The sequence below is a fragment of the Alligator sinensis genome, unplaced genomic scaffold (genome assembly GCF_000455745.1).
Source record: "Alligator sinensis unplaced genomic scaffold, ASM45574v1 scaffold337_1, whole genome shotgun sequence".
Taxonomy (NCBI): Eukaryota; Metazoa; Chordata; order Crocodylia; family Alligatoridae; genus Alligator; species Alligator sinensis.
This window is the reverse complement of record NW_005841927.1, coordinates 822,683-843,620: the sequence shown is the minus strand read 5'-3', so window position 1 is coordinate 843,620 and position 20,938 is coordinate 822,683. Positions and strand designations below refer to the sequence as shown.

At 50.9% G+C, this 20,938-nt stretch overlaps 1 protein-coding gene across 6 annotated transcripts in view; it reads left to right on the top strand.

Annotated features, from left to right (window-relative positions):
• RPS6KA1 (ribosomal protein S6 kinase A1) overlaps positions 1-20,938 on the top strand; it is a 48,171-nt gene that overhangs the window by 10,521 nt on the left and 16,712 nt on the right. For 5 of the 6 annotated variants that reach the window (XM_006019250.3, XM_025198759.1, XM_025198760.1 and 2 more), the window contains 2 exons: positions 15,058-15,111; positions 20,216-20,332. In XM_006019250.3, the coding sequence (XP_006019312.1) occupies positions 15,058-15,111; positions 20,216-20,332 (171 nt within the window). Of the gene's footprint in view, positions 1-11,924; positions 12,325-15,057; positions 15,112-20,215; positions 20,333-20,938 lie in introns of those variants that run through there. The other variant, XM_025198761.1, reaches the window with a different exon arrangement.

The window sequence follows — 20,938 nt, the reverse complement described above, 5'->3', positions numbered from 1 at the left end:
GTGTAGGTTCCCGCTTGGGTTTGGTGGGTTTTTCCCCGGGGGGGGGGGGGGCGCCGCTGGTGATTCCACAGCTGGTTAACAGGAGTTGCAAAGAACTTGAATTCAGCTCTTTTAAGGAGCCTGCATTAAAAACCCTGATTAACGTGCTCAGCCGAGGGCAGGTAGCACACTTGAGAGGCACTAAGTGCAAGGAATTACACATTGAACAACAATACCCAATTAGTGAAATCACTTCATAATGAGCAGTAGAGGAGCTGACGTACAGTGCGGAGGCTATGCCCACTCGTTGCTCTCTGAAAGCAATGCTAAGGCAGACTGCAGGAACTATCACAGTATTTTCCAGGCGATAATGATCATGCCTCATGGAAAACAGGGAAAGCAATTAAACAACCCTCGCAGTCCTCAGCTCAACCCTGCAAGAGACCTTTGGAGCCTCAGGGGAGAGGTAGCGCCTGAGCACGGCAGGTACATCAGTGCCACACCTGGTCTCCGTGGCTGAACTGGCTCTCGCACCAGTTGCCTGAGCCGTTGCACACTCAAGGAGCCATAACTGGCATGTAGTGGGGCGCCAGAAGTCAGACCGCACTGAGATGCGGAGTTGTTTCTGCTGTCTTGCCCTGGCAGCCCAGCCGGGTGGAACTCGCTCCTTTTTATGCCCCTAGGCTGAAATGAGTGTCTTGGGCAGAGGGGACTAATTGCAGAGGGGAGACTTGCAAGAGCAAATACAGAAAAAATGTAGGCTGATACCAGCTTCACTGCTTTAAGAGTAAATGTGTGTTTGGAGGGGGATGGGAACGTCACTCACTTGCATGGACACAGTCTCTGTAAGACTTTAAAGCCCTCAGTCTTTGTGTTCCTGCAGTTCTGTGGTAGCTTCGCCTGTTGCAATCAGGCCAGTCAACCCTTTTGATTGGCATTATCCTCCCTCCTTGATGTGACCCCGTTTCCTCTAAAGTCTCATCACAATCCACTCAACAGCCAGTAAAGGCTGAGGCTCAGTTCCTGTTTTGGCGGTGCGTGACATGAAGGACCAGGAGCGTGAGAAGACGTGTTGAGACCATGGACAAGGGACTGCCTGGAGAGGAGAAGAAACCACAGCAGTCAGGGAGTGCTGCCCTGGCTTGTCTCCTAGACTCAGCACAGTAGGAGCAGAGACCCACAAGCGAGAGGGAGAACAGGTGAGAAGCTGCTGCTTGCTCTCAGCTACATCTGTGGCAGAAGAGGGCCATGTCCTAATGGCTAGGGCACAGTCTCATGGCTTTTCCCTTTGATGGGTAGGACCATGGGTCAAGGAGCTGCCCTACATAAGTAATCATCCTCTGTCCCAGTCCAAGTTCTGCTCAGGATACCTCCCAGTCTACTTCACTGATCCCTTTGCCTCCTTTAATTCAAGGCCCTGCTCGTTTCCTCCCAGATGGACGTGCTTCTTTCTGTTTGGTAGCAGGGGCTGCCCCTGAAAGCTGGCTGGTGTGGCTACAAGAGGAAAGGGACACAGGGGCTCCTGCTGCTCGTTGGCAGAGGAAGGATGTTTGCCAGGCAGACCGGCACGCAATTTGCTACGCTGGGCCAAGACACGCGCGGTCCCTGCTGACCGAGGCCTCCTGAACCGGAGATGGTGGAGCCCAGCTCTGCCAACTGTATATGCTGTCGCTGCTGGAAATGGCTTATCATTCCGGTCTCAGCACAAATCCTGCTGACAGAAGGGGTGCCCAGCCCCACGGTCCTTGCCAATACTGGATGGCTGCTCTAATCCTGGCCTCTTAAAACTAAGGCTTCAAAACCACGCAAACCTAAAGTCCCTTCCCCTCCCCTGTGTCGGGGCAGAGGCCCAGCCTGTTTGTGCAGCTGCTGCAGCTTTCTCCCAGAGCGAGTCAGGGTGTCTGATCCTGCTTTTCGGCAGCTCCGTTCTCTGTCCTGTCACCCACCAGCAGCCCGGCAAAGGTTGATGCAAGGTGCATTCGTGAGGGCCTCTGAAAGAACTGGATGGGACCTGCTATTTGAGCAGGTCAGCATGAGGACAGCATGAGGCTTTTCTCTGGTCAGACCCAGAACCGGTGGGTGCTTCAGTCCTTATTTAGTCTCTGCATGTTCATCCTGCCACAGTTAAAGCCCTTTGTTTAAACTGGCTGTTCCTTACTCATCGGCTAAAGTAATCAAGTGATCATGCTCTTAATGGGCCTGTTATGCCTGACAGGCGCCTGGCTGTATCCCTGCCAGGGTGTTTGCTGGCGTCCTCGGCAAGCTTGGGCCTTGGGTAATGACAAGGTTCTCCGCGCTATTAGAAACATAACTGACTGTGCAAGGAGCCTGGCCCCCGAGCTGCAGGCTTCCATGAATAATTGAACAGGGGTCGGTTTACAGGACTCGCACACGAGGAATGCAGCAGCGTTAGCGGCACAGCTGGCAACGCTCGCCCTCCCAGGACTGTACACGGCTAGCTTGACAGCTCAGTCCGAAATTGGGAGCGTTTTCCACCCCCCACCTCCCTCCTTTCTTCTGAATGTGGATTCACCTTAGCGGCCTCCGCCTGTCTCCGAGCGATTCGATTTACTCTGCTTTCTAGCCGCTGAGGAAACGTCACTGGTGTGCTGTGGCTCTGACGCCATCCTTCTCCCAGGGAGGCAGAGAAGAGAGAGGCTTGAACGTGTCAAGGCAGCAGGGTCCCTCCTTCCGGCCCTTCATCCTCTGCATTCCCTGAGCCTGTTCAGCTTTGCTGTTTTGAGGACAAAACAGCAAAGGAGCTGCATGGGAGCTCCCATGCAACAGCATGGGAGCTGCTTGCATGTGCCGTTTGATCTTGGGGAGGGACTCTCATCAATCAGCCTGCGGACTAGGAAGGAAACGTGACCGAGCTGGCACAAACTCTGCGCTTCGCCCCAGTAGGGCTGGAGATGCTGGTACTGGCTGGGCGAACACGTCCTGTCGCTGTGGCCGTGGTGGGGAGGCAAGGCTGGGGAAGGGTCTGAGCAGAAGTCCGGTGTCTTGGGAAGAAACTGAATAACTCCAGGGGTAACGTTTGTTCAAACAAAGGTCCTTGGCCTGGGCCTGTTAGCTGATGCTGCCCAAAACAAATGTACCCTGCCTTGTGCCTGACTTCAGACTAACGCAGCTAACGACTTTTCAAAGCCATTCGAGTCCTGAAACTTTCCAGAGACCCTGGTGGAGCCAGATCCAGATCTCTGAAACGTCTTTGCTGAAGGTTAAAGCATGTGGCACTGAACAGGTGTATGCTACAAACGCGTGCTTTTGTGCCCTGCACACTAAAGATACCAGAGGGTCACTTGGCTTTAATGCTGGCTATCAAGATACCAAACTCGGTGAAGCTTTCACAGCGCTAGAGATGTTTGGCTTTTTATGGAAGCAAAGCATCATTTATTATTATTATTATTTATTTTTTTTACAAGTGGGAAATATCTCCCTGCCCTCTCCCCTGACAGTCACTGCAGGTGAAATCAAAATGGCTTGTCCCCTCGCTGTGTTCTGCCAGCTGTCAAAGGCAATGCCAAGAAGTCATGTGCCAGCCACAGAATCTGATTGAAAGAGCCCGTGGCAGTGAAACGGCACAGAAAGCAACACTGGACAGACAGGCTTGTGCCAGGTGAATAGGGTGATGTGCAAACAATAAGCTCAGACTTTGCATTAGCTCCTCTTCTGTACAGCGCTTGTATGTTATAGCCGTGAATCTCTTCATCATGGCTCACTAGTCCTTAGTAAAAACTGTTCATACCTTCGCCTTCCGTGGACTCTCAGCAAAGGGACTAGGGACCGCTGTGCTCAAAAACAAGCAAACAAATACCCTGCCCACCCTTGCATTTCTTGCTGGGATGATGCTTGGAGGCAAAAACACCATCTTGATCAGCAGCATGACATCTTTTACCTTCCCAATTCTAGCTCAACTCGCACTACAGGCTTGCAACTGAAACAGGAGCGTTCAGTGTCCATCTTCTAACCACGCTTCGTTAGACTTGGATGCTAATGGCCGGCGTTGTAAGATCCATGACCTCCCTGGAGGAATGACGGCTGCGGAATCGGTTTCAAGAGACAATCAAACTTTTATTTAATTGATCTCCCCACAAGTCCCGTTCGCCACAACTCGGCCTAATGTCAAAGGATTTCTATTCTGCTGATGGAGCCATATTGCAACGGAGCCCAGTCGAGTAATGCATTCTGCAGGACTCTGTTGGAAATAAGATGTTGCTGTAGCTTGTAACTCGGCTTCAGGAATATCAAATTGGCTGATAAAAGGAAGATAAAAGGGCCCTGTTAAACAGGCATTGTGATCTGAGTATTGATTCACTGGGCTAAGAGAAGCAAGGCATTTAACTGAAAAGCTTGAGTACAGGCTGGCCTAGATGTGAAGTATCTGATTACAAAAAATGAAAGGGGCAAGTCATGTTCAATGTTGCTGCCATCAGAGCTTTCTTGCTGGCCTATATACTGAACAGTGCAAGGTCCAAGTGAGTGTATTGTCTGCTTCTAGCCTCCCTGACCAGCGCTGAACATATCAGAATTTACTTTCCTTTGCAGGGAGGGGGTCAGCTTGTGCCAAGGTGCAGTTTGCTCTGCAAATGCTGAGAGAGGTTCCAGCTCTTGTTTGCCAGGAAGGGAACTGGAGACTGCAAAACTTATCTGAAGTGAAAGTTCCCAGTCGAGAGGAACCAGGCAAAACGCCACTTGCTGTTACTGTTTTCAAGCCTCGCTATCTTCCCAGCACTGGCTGGGCCCTTACCAGGTCTTAGTCCACCCTATCCAAAGTCCTGGATAGTACCAGGCATCCTCTTCCTTCAGCTGCTCAGCAACGAAGGGAATAATGTTCTGGCCGTGGGTTGAATTTCACAGCATGGCTTCTACGAGCATTACCGACAAGGCGTCTGCCATCATGTCGCAGCCTGGCAAGAGTCTGCCAGCTCATCTGCTCTTATCAATGCTTCGTATTGCTCGGCCCCGCTCTATGCTGTTCCTGGGAGATGTCGCCGTCTGAGCCGATGGGAACAGTGGGGAACCTGGACTTGCTTAATTTCCTGTATGACTTATTCATCTACCCGCTGCAGTAGCTCTCCGAGCTGCAGGAGGGTGGGAGAGCAGGAGGATGGTGGCGAGCGTGTGTGTGCAGGCATGCACACGGCTAAACCAGCTAGATAACCTAGGCAAGATCTGTCGGGGCCAAAGGACATTCTTTAAGCGTCCTGCGAGGAACGCTGTCTTCTCTGCCCGTTGTGGGAGGATTATGGCATTCCTACATTCTTGCGATGAAATAAATTCCACATCCCACAGAGGCACTTGGCTAATTTCCCAAACTAGTCTCGGTTCTAGTCGTGCAGCTAGTGTTAGACTCCTTTTTCTTTTTCCCCATTGCCTTCAGAGGCGCTGTTTCTCCAGTTAGGGCTGGAAAGTTGACAAACTAAATCATGTCCAGACTGAGCCTAGCTTTGCCGTACGGGTGGTGAAGAATAATTCCCCAACGTTTCTCGTCAGGAAGAATCAGGCTGCGATCTTCCTTATCCTGCTTTGCACAACTGAATTTGAGACCAGCCTGACCTTGTTGCCTCTTCATGTAGTGCCAGTTTGCACAATTCAAAGTCTATCCTTCAGGCTTTCTTAAAATGGAGGGCAACTTCCCTTCCAAAGGTGTGTAATCAGTCGCTCAGGCCTTTCCTTATCTGCAGGCATTTGCAGGTACTTTCCACTACAGTTCCTCACTTTTGTTGCAGGACTTTGCACTTAGCACTGCTCTGGCACAAGCAAGCTGTTAAGGTGGGTGCTTGAATAAACACTCCCTGCAGTTGTATGTTCAGGGCTGACCTTATTGCCGGCTGCTCCCAGCCAGGCGTGGCTGGCAGCACCTTGAAAGGATCGCTCCAAACTTGCAAGCAGGAGGAAAGGGACAGGATGGGAAGCTGCTTTCTCTAGTCGTGGTGTCGCTGAGTCTCAAACAAGTCTCAAGAACCTTCTGTATCTTCTTTCAGGTTTCCAAGACACCCGTTTCCCATTATCCATGACAAGCTGCAGCTTCTGTTCTAGAAAACAGCCGGCATAGCTCCGTGGCTCACGTGGCCCAGCTGGAGGGAGCGTTATGCACTACAGGGGATTTGGGTTGAATATGGAGCTTCTGCCCTGAGACCTCGCGTGGGATTGTGGCCATCAACGTTGCAGGGGGTTGTGGCCTCCTCCCTCCAGCCCTGGGCTGCAGCTGTTACCTAGGCGGTATTGATCTGCTGATGGGGGGATTTAACAAATCTATTTCCAGAGATGCTGAATCTTGCCACGAGGCCGCTGTAAAATGGGTCCTCTGGCCTTGCTTTAGCAGACACTGCAAAGGTTGCCGCTGCTTTTAAATCGATTTAAGACTGCCACCTGCTGGCATGAACAGTTATTGGCCTGTATGATCCTGGGGCCAAATCTTGGGGGGTAACATCAGTGGCAGGGACTGATTCATCAAGGACATGTATTTGTCCCCTGACTGCCAGCGCTTGGCATATGTCAGTCCATCCCAAGGCTCCTTGCTTGGAAGTCGTGCTGGTCCATGCTTGCTGTCACGCTGCTTTCCGCTCCTTGCTCAAGAGTGAATACAAGCATCTATTTGTAGCCTCCAGGACTTTACAGCTGTGCGCACTTCCTTCCTGTGACAACTCGATCAGTCCTCTGTGTAATAAGATATTCGGCTTTTTCTTGATGATAAAAATAGCCAACTTTTTCACTGGAGGGCTTGGGGAGGGAGAAAGGAGGGAGTGACTGTCCAAACGCCATGAAAAAGGGGCTACAACCAGGTGTCTCAGTTTGGCTCTTTCACATGCATACCCAGTTAAAGTGATGCCTACATCATTTTAACTGGACTGGCAGAAAAGTCATTCAAGGGAGTGAGTTTGACTTGGAACATGTCAAATTCCTCTCTGAAAAAGCAGTTATGTTTCCAGTATTATATACTCCACGTGCCCTGGGCCCAAAGCGATGGGTTTTCCTATAGATGAAGTGCATCAGACTGAAAACATAGGACTTCTGCACAAAATGTGTGGTTTGTCTCCTTAATATCAAGAACTCCTGAACTGCTGCAGCACAGGGACCTAAGCAGTACTTTATTCCTAAGAGTTCGCAGGGAAACAAAACCTTGAGCCAGGTTTCTGATCCAGTCGAAACCTGGAACGACCGACTTCTCCCTTCTTGGTTCGGGTGCTGCGCCCTGCGCTCCTACGGAAATGGGGCACCTTTGCTGACGTCTGACAAAGCTTTGCTATGAAACCTATGTGTGTTTTCCTTTGGGCGCCGTAATGCAGCTGTTCTCTTCCTTGGAGGCCATGCTGAGTGAAAGGTGCCTCTTCCTATAGCTGTGCTATTCTCAGTCCTTCCTCCTCATTCTTTCAGACTAGTAGTGCTTAATCTGAGTTCATAGGCAGGAATCCACCCCTGAAGGCTCCAGTGCTCTTTCACTTGTGTGTTGACTAACAAAGAGACTTCTGTGTCCACAACCACCTCTCCTTGCCCTGCGTGCTCTTCCTGCCTTGCAGTGGTATGCTATTGCTCATCCTGGTGGGGATGGGGACTAGGGCTGCAACCCTGGCAAGTGAAAAGGGGAGAGGGTTATAGTAAGCTCTCTAACTGGAGCGAACAGGCCTGCTGCGGTGTCGTTTAGGAGGATGAGTAGCAGGCATGTAACTACTCACCAGGGAATAAATCCCAACTTGGGAGCAGCACGGAGGCAGCTGCTGCACAGGTGTAGAGCTACCGCAGATCAAGCCACTTGTGTGGCAAGAAGGGTACCTCCCTTTTTTTCCTGCACGGTAAGAAGCTGTCTGTGCGTTCACATGCTGGGGTTTTCCTTTTAAAGAGTGCACGCAAGCAAGTCTCCTTTTTTGCCCATCCAGAAAAAAGACAGGAGTCTACACATTTCTCCCTTCCCCCTCTTTTCATCACAACTAGTTTCTTTGTAAGAGTTTGGTATCTGAACTAAAATTTGAAAAAGCAGCTGTCTCAACTCTGTGGGAGGCAGGAAGACTCACCCACCCTTGAAGCACATGTTTGCTAGCAGAGAGATAAGGGGGTTATAACTTTAACACTTGAATGTGGATGAGGGGTTTATGTGGCAACGACCCTGTTAACATTCATCTTGCTCTGCTAGATGGGAGTCCAGGGCTTACCTTGACCTGGAAATGTGTGAAACCAGAGTTAGGAAAAGCCTGTGGCGTGTGGTGGTATTTTTCTTCTCTCCCGTCTGGCTTTAAAACACACCATACATTGAAAGTTAGGTCCAGTATCTAAGTTTCTTTTTTTTTTTTTTTTTTTTCATTCTAGGCTTTCCAGCCCCTTTCACTCTGTTTCAAAATGAAAAAGCACTTTAAAAAAAATCTGTTTATACTTTTGGGAGGGGAACCCCCCGCCCCAAAAAAAAAAATATGAAACAGATGTACTTTCGCCAAAGCATCCTACTTAACCTGATTTTTTTCTTTGGACATAGTTGCTTTTGGGGGAAGGGAACTTCGCCTAGTTCTAGTGAAAACTGCCTTGTCAACTTGAGAATCTCAACCCCTGTAGCTACCATGTGTTCAGCTTATGTGGCTTGCGAGAAAAACCGCACCCTCTTTTTTAAGATCTAGTGAAGACAAATTCTCAAAGGTTCAGTAAACAGGATCGCTCGTCCATGCACGCTGCACACCACGGGGAGGACTCCTTCAGGACCACAATCGACTGTCTTCAGGCAACGAGCGTTTCCTAGCACTGAAGGCAACATGAAACTCTTCCTGGCAAAATAAGTGCTTGAAAGCTCCGGGGAAATCTCCCCTCCTGTTGGCTGAGGAGGGAGCAATTAGCTGCCTAAATAAAGCAAATTGCTATTACTTTTAAGTTGTTCCTATCTGAAGACTCTCTGGGGAGAGAAGAGTTCAATTTTTTTTATCTATTTATTTATTTATTTTGGGGTGTGTAGCGGCTGAAGGCTCAAGCCCTGCGCTCTTGCGGGGCAGGGGGCCTGCATTGAAACGGGAGCAGACGCTGTTCAGTCTCTCCCAAGGCGGCTCGGGCTGGAGTAGCAGGGGTATGTGGGTAGTCTCCCACAGCTGTGAATCCAGCAGCTGCCTGCACTTTCTGTGGCTTTACTTCCTATTTGTTGCTACTTTGTTTGAAAGCGTGTCCTTGCTTCCTCTCGCCTCCTTCCCTCCTTCCCTTCTAGTTCAGAGAAGTAAAACCTGTTACTTGAGGCCACCTCACTGCTTCCTCAAGCTCACTTCTCTCTTGGGTCTAAAACCCCCTCTGTGCAAAAGTCTCTCCTTGAGGCCCCGTTCTCTTCTGGTTTAAAGTCATTTGCTAGCCCCTTTCCTCCAGGCAGGCAGACTGACCGGGTATCTATGGATCTGGGTGTGGGCAGCTTCCGCTCAAGCTGTTTAAAGCCCCGAAAAGTAAATTTTTTACTGGTTGCACAAAATTTACGCGTGGGCTCCAAATCATGTCTGTTTGCCGAATGACGAGTGCTCTGGACCCTGCGTGGTCGGGCTTGAAGTCGACACGTGCTCCTGCTGCTCTGCTTCATGCCTGTAGCATCCTTTACTTGTGTGCAAATCACACAGACGGTTCTTGGGACCCTCTGACCTCCACGTATTGCAAACGACCCTCCTAGGAAGCCTCCTCTGCCGGTTGTTTCCTCTTGCAATGTATTGATCTGAAACAGCTCGCAGGAGCGTGATGGTCTGAAGAGGCCTAGCAGGGATCGGCATCTTCCTGACGCCAGAGCTGCTGTGAAAGTCCCTGGGGTTACTGTCGCTCACCTGGGAACGCTGAACCTCTTGAGGTGTTGCTTGTTGGTTTTTTTTAATCGCAACCCTCAATAAGCGACGCCGTGTCCAGACCGCATGTGCAATGGGAGTCTCTTCTCCAGTCGCCACGGCGGAGCTGAACTAGTGCTGTGTGGCTTGCCGCCAGACTGTCTGCCTGGAACATCTCTCTCTGGCATGGGGGCAAGAATCCCACTCCTGGAGCCGGCTGCAACGGCAGCAGATGTCTCCTCTCGGAGAGCAGGTTTTCACACCCCCCGTTTCCTGTTTATGACATGCTGATCCTTCCCCGTTCTCTGCCTGGAACCGATACCGTGATCCCAGCGGAAACTGGATCCCAGCAGGAGACAAAAGTAGTTCTCATTTTGGGGGGGTATTTTTTCCTGATTTTTTTTGTTTTGTTTTGTTTTTTTAATTGGGGCTTAGCAAGGTGTCTCCCCAGCTGGAATACAGAGTTTGGGCTGGGATGATGGCAGTAGGTCTGGCTGAGCTCCCTGATATCAGTGAATCTACGCAGTTTGCTGCTTAAATGGTCCTCGGATCATTATTTTTTTTTTGCCTGTTTCCAATGTTTTAAGCAATTCATCCTACTTGTCTCAAAGTCACCAACATCAAAGGTAGAGGTGCAAGGAATGCCTGCTGTGCTTGCCTCTTGCTGTTGTCCGTGTCCCTACAAATTCACAGGTGGCAGCTCTGCCTTTGGCCGCTCCCCTCCAGGCCCACAGCTGCTGTGACGCTGTCACTGTTGTGTGCAGCAGCCGGCAGTGATACGGGTGTCACAAAACCCGACCACCTTTGGCCCTGCCTCATCCTGCTCCCCCTCCCCCTTCTCTGAACCTGCTCCATGCATAGGTGTGTCCATGCTCCGTCTGTCCCGGCACAAAAAAAAGAGTTGAGATATTCTTAGTCCAGACTACCAAAGTAACGTCCTCTTTGCGTGCAGAATTACAATCATTCATGCAGCACTAATGCTTGACACGTTCGTAGTTGCTGCCTACTCAAAACGGAGCCCGTGTGTGTTTTGGATTCTGGTTTTTGTTTCTGTCCCTTTAGCAAGATGAGGTGGACTGTTTGCCTTGAAGGACAAGGAGCCCTTTGCTGGATATATCTGGGCTATTTTCCTATTTCTTGTATGGGAAGGGGACTGTTGTATCCCACGTGCAGGTGTGATAGAACAACCGTTTCCAAGCTACTGCATCCCAACTCATGGGATTGCCACTAGCGCACACTCCTTCTAGAGCTACTTTTACCACAAGTATAAGGCTTGGGAGCTCAAAGCTGAAGTGTTAAACTTGGACTAGTTCAAGTAGTGGACAGAGAGATCATTTAAAGAGCTAGGAAAAGTAGCCAGCTTGGAGTTGTGTGCTGCTGCGGCCAGGCTGCTTCCACAGCATGCAGCACTGGAGGCATGCTGATGCTGGTTATTGCCTGCCAGTTTAGTTCAGGACTAGTTGAATTGTGACACTGCCAGGTCATCGCACAGCCTGAAGCCAGGTCCCCGTACTAGAAAGTGGAGCTGGAACTTTTTGCTTTTGGGGAGGATTATTAAAAGGAGCCAGTCCCCCATGAAGGAAAGTCTCTTGCCTTGCAGGCAGCACTGCCAGGGGCATTTGTGACCTTGCATTGTGCAAATATTGACGAAACAGCTGCCTAGATGCTGACCCCGGAGGGGATTGCTCTTTTGCATATCTGAAATTCAGATGGCTCCCACAGGTGGGAACTAGAAGCAAGTGCCCGATGAGTTGGGCACAAGCTTCCTCTTGGCAATCCGTGTGAGCGACCGGGGAGGAAGGACGTGTGGGTGTGGGTGTGGGCGGGTGTGTGGGCCCAAGATAAACCCTGCTCAGGGTTGTGAAAACAGATCTTATGACACTCTCACACACTTGCAACCAGTTAGCCCCCCTGCCACTGAATGGCTTTGAGAGCTTGATTTCCGAAAGGATTTCTGCTTTTTAACGAAGACCCCAGGAGGACCCTGGACACAGGGAAACACCAGCTGTTTTGGGAAGCTGCCTTCTTTTCTCCAACCCTTTCCCAGCAGGCTCAGTGCAAGGTGTAAACGCCCACGCGCCCAGGGAAAGCACTTCCTCAGGACTGCTCAAACTACTGCCCTCCGAGGGGTCCCCCTTCTCTAGTAGGGGCAGTGTGGCCCAGTGGGTGGAAGACCTGGGTTGTAGTCCCAGCTCTACCCCATCTGGTTTCAGCCTTGCTTTCCTTCTCTGTATTGCAGTATCACCACTTTTATAGATAAGGCGGGGGGAGGAATCGTGAAGGATTTTAAGACGCAAAGAGCCATACAAGAGGTTGGTGTTGTCACAAGCGTCTTCATTTGGCCGCTGGGTTGTGCAGAGAACGCTCGGTGTAGTTTCCCCATCGACAAACCACAGTTTCCTTTGTGCTGAAACTCCCAAAATACATCCAAGTGACACGCTCGGGTTCTCGGGCTGGGCTCCGGGCTGGGGAGAGCTCTAGGTCGGAGGCCCGTTTGTGAGCTATGGAAGAGTAACCGCCGAGAGTGCTGGAAATGCTGAGGCTTCTCTTTCGCACCAAGCCAAGGATCCAAGAGGCAAGTGCAAGGGTCTGTTTATCAGCTTCACAGAGCTGCTTTGCTCGCAGGGTCGCGGTCTCTCTTTGGTAGGATCTAAGAGGGCAGTCGGACTGGGCAGATACCAGCAGCCAAGTTGCTCTGAAGTTAATTTATCACTTATCTTTCGAAAGGGCTTTTCTCCCCGTGAAAGCGGCTCTCTCTCGAGGACTCTCTTCCATGAGCTGCCAGAGCGCCGAGTGGGTTGGGACCCGAGCGTTCGAGAAGAAACTAGAAAGCAGAGGCCTCTTTCTAGCTGCCTGCAGGAAGGCTAAGCTAGCTCCTAGGGCTTGGCTCCTTGTTTTCCTACGCTCGGATTCAAAGATACCCACCGCCGACGTTTATAAAAATCCACGAATTAATCCCTGTCTTTCACCTGTTTTGTCTTTAAAACTCTAAGAAAAAGGGAAGAGGAGAGCTTGAGAGATTTAAACTCTTTGCTTGGGAAGGCACAATCTGCATCCACAGCCCTTGGTAGCAGGGGCTTGCTAGAGGATGACTAAGTGGATTTTAGGCTGTGCAAAAGCAGCTCAGAAGTCTCCTCCTCTCTCAGACATGCGGGAACTTCCTGGTTTCAAACCTGGCTGAAAGAGGGTGCCACTAATCTTTGGGGAGCAGCAAATGGTCCCCCAAGCCTTCAGGGAGTCGATGTAAACGGCTGCAAAAGATGTGGCTGTTAAGTAGCACGTTAAGTTATGCGAGCTTGTGATGAGGCAGAGGTAAAAGGGGCTCTGTTTTACTGCGTTCACTCGGGTGCATCTGTTTTACCCAGCGGCTCGAGAGCCAAGGAGTTAGGGAGCCAGCCAAGCCGACACAAGAACCCGTCTCGCCATGGGCACGACTGGATAATAACCTCTATAAATGGGGGATCCCGTTTACCTCCGTGTGGGTGTCTGTCTTGGATACACCTGAAGGAAACTCTTTTAGAGGCTTTGGTTATGACTGTCCAGATGTGACGGGAACCGACAGCAGGGGCTTAAAACTCGGTGAGGGACGGGCGCGGTTGGTCTCTTCTCTGGATCTGCTCCTGGGTGGTAATCCAGCGAGAAAGCAACGGCAGTGGGGAAGGCTGGGGAGATTTGAAACGAGGCCTCTGCTGTTTGTATTCTGCCCTTTTTCAAGCTTAATTTACCTATTTTTAATTTCCCGTCTCTGCAAACCTCCCCGCCTCCCACCCCGGGTGTGAGTTTCTCGTCTCTCACCCTTCCCAGCAAGTGCCCTACTTTGAAGCTCGGTGTTGATAAACTGCAGACTTCCTGTTGGTATTTGCAGGCCAGGGGAGCTTCTCCTTTCATCAGCTGCTTGAAGGACCTTGAAACTAAGTAGTTAGGCCAAATGGCAGGCCACGCGCTCCCTGGTGCTCTGGGGCACCATAGAGCAGCCTCATGGAGGGGAGAAAACAGAAGTTGCAGCTTGTACATCTCTCTTAAGAAAGAAAGCAAGAAAACAAAAAAGAAAAGACCCGTGTGGCAGCGCTGCTGCTAATCTACACCTTGTGACTTGAGCCCGAGAGAGGAAATGCCTCCAATCTGAGAGATTTTTAAAATTATGATTATTTAAATTTCAGCTCATCCTCTCTAGACAGGCTGAAACAGCTGTGCAGGGACTCCCAGATGTGCGGTACCTTTTTACAAAGAATTTCTAACCTTGGGTTCTTCAGATTTTAACCTTCTTGCCTTGAGTCTGTCTGGGTGCGGTCCTGCGGGGCAGGGCAGGCCGTGGCACCGCTCAAGGGTGCTGCGGTATGCCACGCAACGTTAGCATCATTGGGTGCAGAAACACAATTCACAAGGTTAAACCCAGAGATTTCACGTAGGAATACATGGTTTTAAAACAATTCTGACCTGCCACTGCGGGTTTTGCAACCGCAGAATTGCTCTAGTCTTTTTCCGTAGTTAAAAACGGGGTGAATGAATGTTATTAGTAGCTGTTTAATTAGTAGACTAAGAGTAGATTATTAATAGACTAAGAGCTGGCATTTTCCAAGTGGTGCCCTGAGTCTGGAAAGAGAAAACCAGTGTTGTAGGGGCAGAGGGAAATGGCCTGCTCTGGAGTGGAGGTATGGCTCAAGCCTTTTCAAATCGTTACTGTGGCGCTCTGCGTAAGGGTTCCTCGAACTGGGCCACGTCTGTTTTAAAAGGCCGCCTGGATTGGTACTTCTGCTGCCCAGATGTGGGCTGGAAGCCGACCAGACGGAGCCACCTGTCCCTGCCTGACGTTGCCACAGGGGATGCGCTGAGCTCTGACCCTGAGGTGCTCTGGTCTTTCCCCAAAGAGAAGCCATTCCCCAGTATCCAGGTCCCAGATCCCACTGTTGGGCGGGTGGAAATTCAGGCTGATGCCGCAGAGACCGGGAACGGCTCTGGAAGTGTGGCTGCAAGCAGAATTTGGCCCCTAAGGCCAGTGGAAGAACCTAGGACTCTCTTCTATCCCCCAACAGCAGCCGTGATGCTGAGACAGGCGGGTGTGAATAATTAACTTGTGACAGGCTTGTGCCCTTCTCCCCACCACCCCTGCTGCGCAGAGAAGTCCATAAAGGCCTCTTAAACCCAGCAGCCCCATCATCTTCCCTGGCCGTACTGCAGAGCTCTGAATTGGGGCACCACTGTGCGAGTCCATAAACAGCCTGACCCCTTCTCTTAAACAAGTCCATTAGGAAAAGGTTAATTGAAGATCCCAGACCCTTTGTCCTGACTCTCGTTCTTTGTTCCACAGGCAAAGTCGGACATCACTTGGGTGGAGAGAGACCTCGTGGACTTGGCAGACAAGGTTAGAGCCTGCTACAGCGCCGTACCTCGGAGACCTGTGCGTTAGTTTGCACCTTATCCCATGAGCAAACTCCAGCAGTTTATTTCTAGGCTCTCAGTTCACGTCAGCTGTGAACCATCCTCTCCTCTGACACTGTGTATAGCCAGCGCGGGCAGTCGCCCTCTTTGGACTAGGCTTGCAAACTCCAGAAAGCCTGACAGGCTGGTGGGAGAGCGTGAACAGTGTTTTGCCAGGTGCTCGGTGCAGGGTTTTTCTTTACGACACACCTCCTGGCCCAGTTGACTAGGTAGAGTTGCTAATACGGAAAGCAGATATGAGTCAGGCACTCACGTGACCTCCCGATCATGTCTTCGCCCTCCCCCTCCTTCCCCACCCTAACCCTCTTCCCGTGTTGTGAATGTCATCTATTTTTTTAGGTTTTTCTGAAATACTGAGCTGACTTCTATCGCTGTGTCTAAGAATAAAAATACAGCAAGCTAGCTGGCCTGGCAGAGAGAAGGACTGAATTGTTCCTTCATCGGTATCTGCTCATACTTGGTTCTACATCTGATGACTTTTTACTAGAAGTAATTAACCAAATATGAAACCTTTAGTCCTTTGACATCATTTTTTCTGAGCTGGTTCATAACCAGCTTTCTACTGAGGTTTTAGCAAAATACACCAGCAGTCTTGTCTCCCTTTCCTGGTGAGGGTTGTCTACCTCTGCACTGCAGCTCAGATTTGATGCCTCCCAATCTTCTCTGGTACCTACGAAACCTCATGGGCCTCAGCCCCTACCTCTTCCCTCTCTGTTGTGCCTTTTTGGGGAAGGGGGCGTGTGGATTTGAATTGCTTGTACAACATGGAGCATAAAGGCGCCATTATTCCAGACTGGTCTCATAGCAGAAAAAACAAAGTCATTTAGCTTTTTTCGTTATTAGTTAAAATATATCATCGTGGGTGTAGGGAGAAGGAAGGTGGCAAGTGGTCCCAAATGAACAACCCAGCTCCAAACCCTCTGGGGAATTTCCAGCAGTGAATGCAGCTGTTGGCTTGTTTCTAATTGCAACCCGAGCTTAAATTTGTGTGTGTGTGGGGGGGAGGAACAATAGGAGCAACCACCCAACAGAGCAGGTAAGCTGTGAACATCTGCTTAGCCGGTGTGTGGGAAGGCTAACGGGAACGCAGTTGGGAACAATGCCAAAGGCATCGTAGTATTGCGCGGGGACCAGCCTTCCTTGAGCTGCGCTGAGTGAACCCGGACACCGGGGCTGGCCCGGCACAGCACAGCACTCTCGACCTTTGACGTGTCTGCCCCTGCCTGCGACTCCCAGCCGCGTAGCTACGGGCCTTGCGGTCGACCGATTGGTGGCCGACAGCCTGCAGAGGTGCCTCAGCCTCTCGAGGAATGCATTGGGAGACGATGAGCAAAGCCACCTCCACCTTGGCCACGCGCGAGTCCCTCACGTGGAACCCCAGGGACCGACTCGATCTCGTCCGGCTTCACTGGGACCTCCAGTAGGAGACCACGTCCCTAAGCAGGATACGAGGACAAAGACCCAGACTTTCTGAGCCAGAACGTGCTGCTAGACGGGCTCTCTCTTGACCTGTGGTTTTTATCCCCTGGTCAAAGGATAAGTGACGTTTGAAGGGGGGGACCCCAAATTCCCATCCGGAGGCAAAAAGAGGCCCCGATCCGCAGCCCAGACTGCGCACAACAGATCCTGGCAGGGCTGGCACAGGGGCGGGGGGCTTTCTGCACTGGAGGAGGCCCTCGGCACCAGAAGCTGTGAGGTGTGAAACTAACCACAACCTTGACTTGCCGGGGAGTGGGAGTACGCTCTCGCCTCGCTCTGAGCTCCCACACCGTGCACGCGCTGTCACTGCGCATCTGCAGGCTGTGCTGCCACCACCGGCCTCCTCCGTGCTCTCCGGCAGGAGTGCCTGAAGCTGCCTCTGCTCCTCCATGAAGCTGTGCCTGTCCCGACGGCCTGCCATGCTGCTCTAGGAGGTGCCCTGCCGCTGGGGGAGGTGCTATGTGGAAAGGGATGGGACCATGGAGCGGGACCCCAAGTTTCCTCGCATCTGCGCCTTGCTCGCCTTGTGGCTGCCCAGAAAACACCGAGCAAAACCATGCAGCCTGCAGCTGCCCGCCCCTGCCCAGCTCTCCAGCTCGGTTAGTACTGCAGCCCTCGACTGGGAGATGCACTCTCTGTCCTGTGTCTGTTAGCCTGCAGCTCCGCTGAGATGATGTTGGTTGGGGGAACAGTTGCAGCTAGAGAGGGAGGCAGCCTTTTAGGTTTTCTCTCCATCCTTTCCTGCAGGCTTTGGTTTAATTGCATTGCAATAGGAAGCTTCTTTTGCGCAGGTGGAAGCCTAGTGAATGCTGGTGTGGGGATTTAAAGATCTAGTTCTCAGATGGCTGCAGCAGTTGTTGCAGAGCTACCCGACCAGCTGCTCCTTTCGTGGTTTGCCACTAAACAAGTTAAGAAATCTGGCCTCCAACATCCTCAGTGGGAGGCTAACGGACCAGACAGGAGAGGAGCCCCCTTTCAGTAGGGGAGCTTCCAGCTGTTCAGCTAAAGCATCGCTTCGGATAAAAATCTACATTCATCTAACATATTTATCTAACACAAATTGGTGTGCTTTAGTTGCCAGATTGTGTGTATGCAAATCTTGAACTGCTTGACTGCCTTGTGGCTCTCCGCGCTAGCTGTGCTCTCATCCAGCTGAACAAATTGGGGCTTACTGTCAGATAAATGGTTTTAAAGCAGGTCCTAACAAGCGTACACTTCTGCTGGAGGGTCAGTCTGGACTGGCAGCGAGTGTTGCACATCCATAGTGGATTCCTGGATTACAAGCAGAGTGAGTTTGAGGTTCGCATGTCTGAGTTTCAAAGGGATGGCTATTTTAACGAGCGATCTAGTGTAAATTGGTAGTTAAATATTGGCACGATGTTGGTTAGGTTTTTCTCTGGAGCATGTTCATGACACTCCTGCTTTCCTGTTATCTTCAGCTGAGCCAGACTTAAACTACTCCAACAGTGCTGAGCTGGACTAGTAATCTGTCCAGGAAAGGGGATGCTTGCTATGTTTTGGTCGCATACAGCTCAAACTATTTCCTTAATCATGGGTAGCAAATAGCAGAATAAGTTCAGTCCAGAAAAGTGACTCTAGCCACAAAGAACATGGAAACCTCTGACATTTCCAACTGGAGCCTCTCTTTCTAGATCTTTCAAAGAGCTTGGCTTTTGGGTTCCTTTCCCAGGCCATTTGGATGCTGAGACCGGGATACGGGGGAGCTGTAGGCTACAGCTGTAAAGCAGATTGGATTGCTAGTGATGGAGAGCTGCTTTTCACTGATGGCATGAAGAAAGGAGCTGGTGGTTCAGGGCCTGGTGGACTGTTGCCAGCAGTATAAAAGCCACACACTTAATTGACCATGTTATTGAGTCATGAAAATTGCAGACCGAGTGGACTAGGGAGACTGTCTCATCCCTTTCACACCTCTGTGTTCCCTCCGGAGCAAGGCTTGGGGTACACGCTTAGGGAAACAAGCTGGGGAAGCTTGTCGTACTGCCTGGCACTCTCTGCTGTACCAGTGGCACAGTTAAGGACTTAAATTTCCACTAGAAGTGAGTGGTTCTCAACCTTGATCGACTCCAAGCACCTCTCAAGGCACCCGGCTTGTGTTTGCCCCCATAAAAATGGAGCAGTTCTCCTGGTGCAAAGAACGTAGGAAGCCCACAGCAGGTCAGAACACTTTTAATCCTATAGGTTCCTAAGTGACATCTGTGGGTTTATTTGTGACTCCTGTTTGCACACCTCTCAGTGCTAACATTGCATGGTACCCTGCAGCACCCTTGAAAGGATCTCGAGGCCCGCCCAGGGTGCCATGACCTGCCCTGGTTGAGAATCACCGCTCTAAACAGTGTGGGCTCTTGAACAAACCAGGCTGCCAAAAACATGAAAACAAAGGCACTTCCTAAACTGAGAGAAAACAAAGCAAGGCAGCAAGGGAAGGAAAGGATGCGCAGTGCAGCACAGCAGGTCGGCAACCACTTCCGTGGTAAGTCCTTGCTCTCGTCGGCCTGTGAGCTCGAATCCAACCCATGTTGCAGAAAGGGGTGTTGAGCTTTCTGTAAACACTGCGGTAGTAAAACATGGTGACCTGGTCGAGGTTTCCCCGTGGGCCAGAGTTCAGTTTCTAAGCATGGCTTTCCACGTGGGGAGACTTTCTTCTCCCCCCACCCCATGGAGAAAGTCAAATATATTATCTAGAAAACTAAAATATGAAGGGTGATGTCCCTTTTTTAGAGATTTGTTTTGCTTTGTATGTGTATGAAGCGTCTGGTCCAGGTGAGCCCAAGTTTCAGGTTCACCATCTTGCAGGAGGGAGTTCCTCAGGGCTGTGGATGGGAGGACAGGTGGGAGAAAGGAGTGTTGAAAAGTTGCTCTCTGGCGTCTGCAGCTGCCTTTTTTCCCTCGTTTCGTGTTTAGAAGGTAAATGGAAGCTTCTGACTTATCGTCTTCGCTCCATCCTTTTCGCTCTATACAGCCGTCTCCTTCGAGTTTCCAGTTCAATACAAGAAGGTGTTTAAACAAATCGTGTGCCAGCGACAGGCTTTGGCTTCTCTTCAGCCTGGAAGTGATGAAGGGTTGTGGCTGTGTAAAAGCCTCCTTCTGTGCAAAAGATGCGCGGTGGCAGAGCTGCTCAGATTTCTGAGCAGATGGGGTTCAGGGAGGATGATCGCTGCCAGCCACGTCCTTGTTTTGACAACAGTGCCTTGTTTTCTGTATAGTGGGAATTTTTTAATGGCATAAACATTCCTAGTTTTGCTACTAATGCTTAACAAGTGAAGTGCTCTCAGGAAATGTAGAACAAAGATTGACCTCTGTCAATGGGCAAAATCCAAAGAGCAGGCATTTGAGGAAGAGGCTGTCATGCTTGTAAGATGCCAGGCTGGTTGCTGAAAGCCTTCCAATGTTTCTCGTCCTGGGTACTGATCGGAGGAGAGGCTGCTTGACACAACACAAATAACTCGATGGCACTCTCGGCGCTGGGCCAGGCAGCCTTCTCCTCTGCTCTGGAGTGGTTCCTGCTCACGCGCGTGTCTTTCTTTCAGGGCGAAGGCATCGTGAAGGAGATCAACATCACGCACCATGTGAAGGAAGGCTCCGAGAAGGCTGATCCTTCGCAGTTCGAACTTCTCAAGGTCCTGGGACAAGGCTCCTTCGGCAAGGTGAGTGCGCCGCTTGCTACGTTTCACTCCCTCAGTCATTTTTCTTTCAGGGCTGCAGAGACAAGGGTGTATTGGGGAAGGCCCTGCTTTCATGATTTCCACCAGCCCTCCACACCTGAACTGCTCAGGTGCAGCCTGCTCAGAGGGCCCCTTCTTGTAGTCCTGGTACCTGCAGAGCTCCCATGAACTCCAGTGTGAATTCTGACAGACGGGGATGGAGGGGAAGGGATCTTTGCTTGCAAGAGCCTGTATTGCACAGGACAGTGACATCCGGTGCCGTGCAACTGAGTGGCCACTCAGCTGGATAAAGAAAAATTGGGAGTGCTTTAGTGATTATCGACAGCCTTGACCTTGCGGTGTGCGTAGTCCTCCTTTGTCCACTTTGGAGGGAAAGGAAGCAGCAGCTAAGCCCTCTGCTCTTTCATAGTCCAGATCTATCAAAGATGGTCTTCTGCCTGCACCCTGGAGACTGGGTGGTATTGGCCAGGGGCAGTAGTCATCACAATTCCCCCGGTCTGTGAGGATGTGACTGGCAGTGCGAGCCCTGTCCCTTTGTGCTGGGCTCTGCCAGATGTGCTGCTGTTGTCCAGAGCCAGGCAGTGCTGT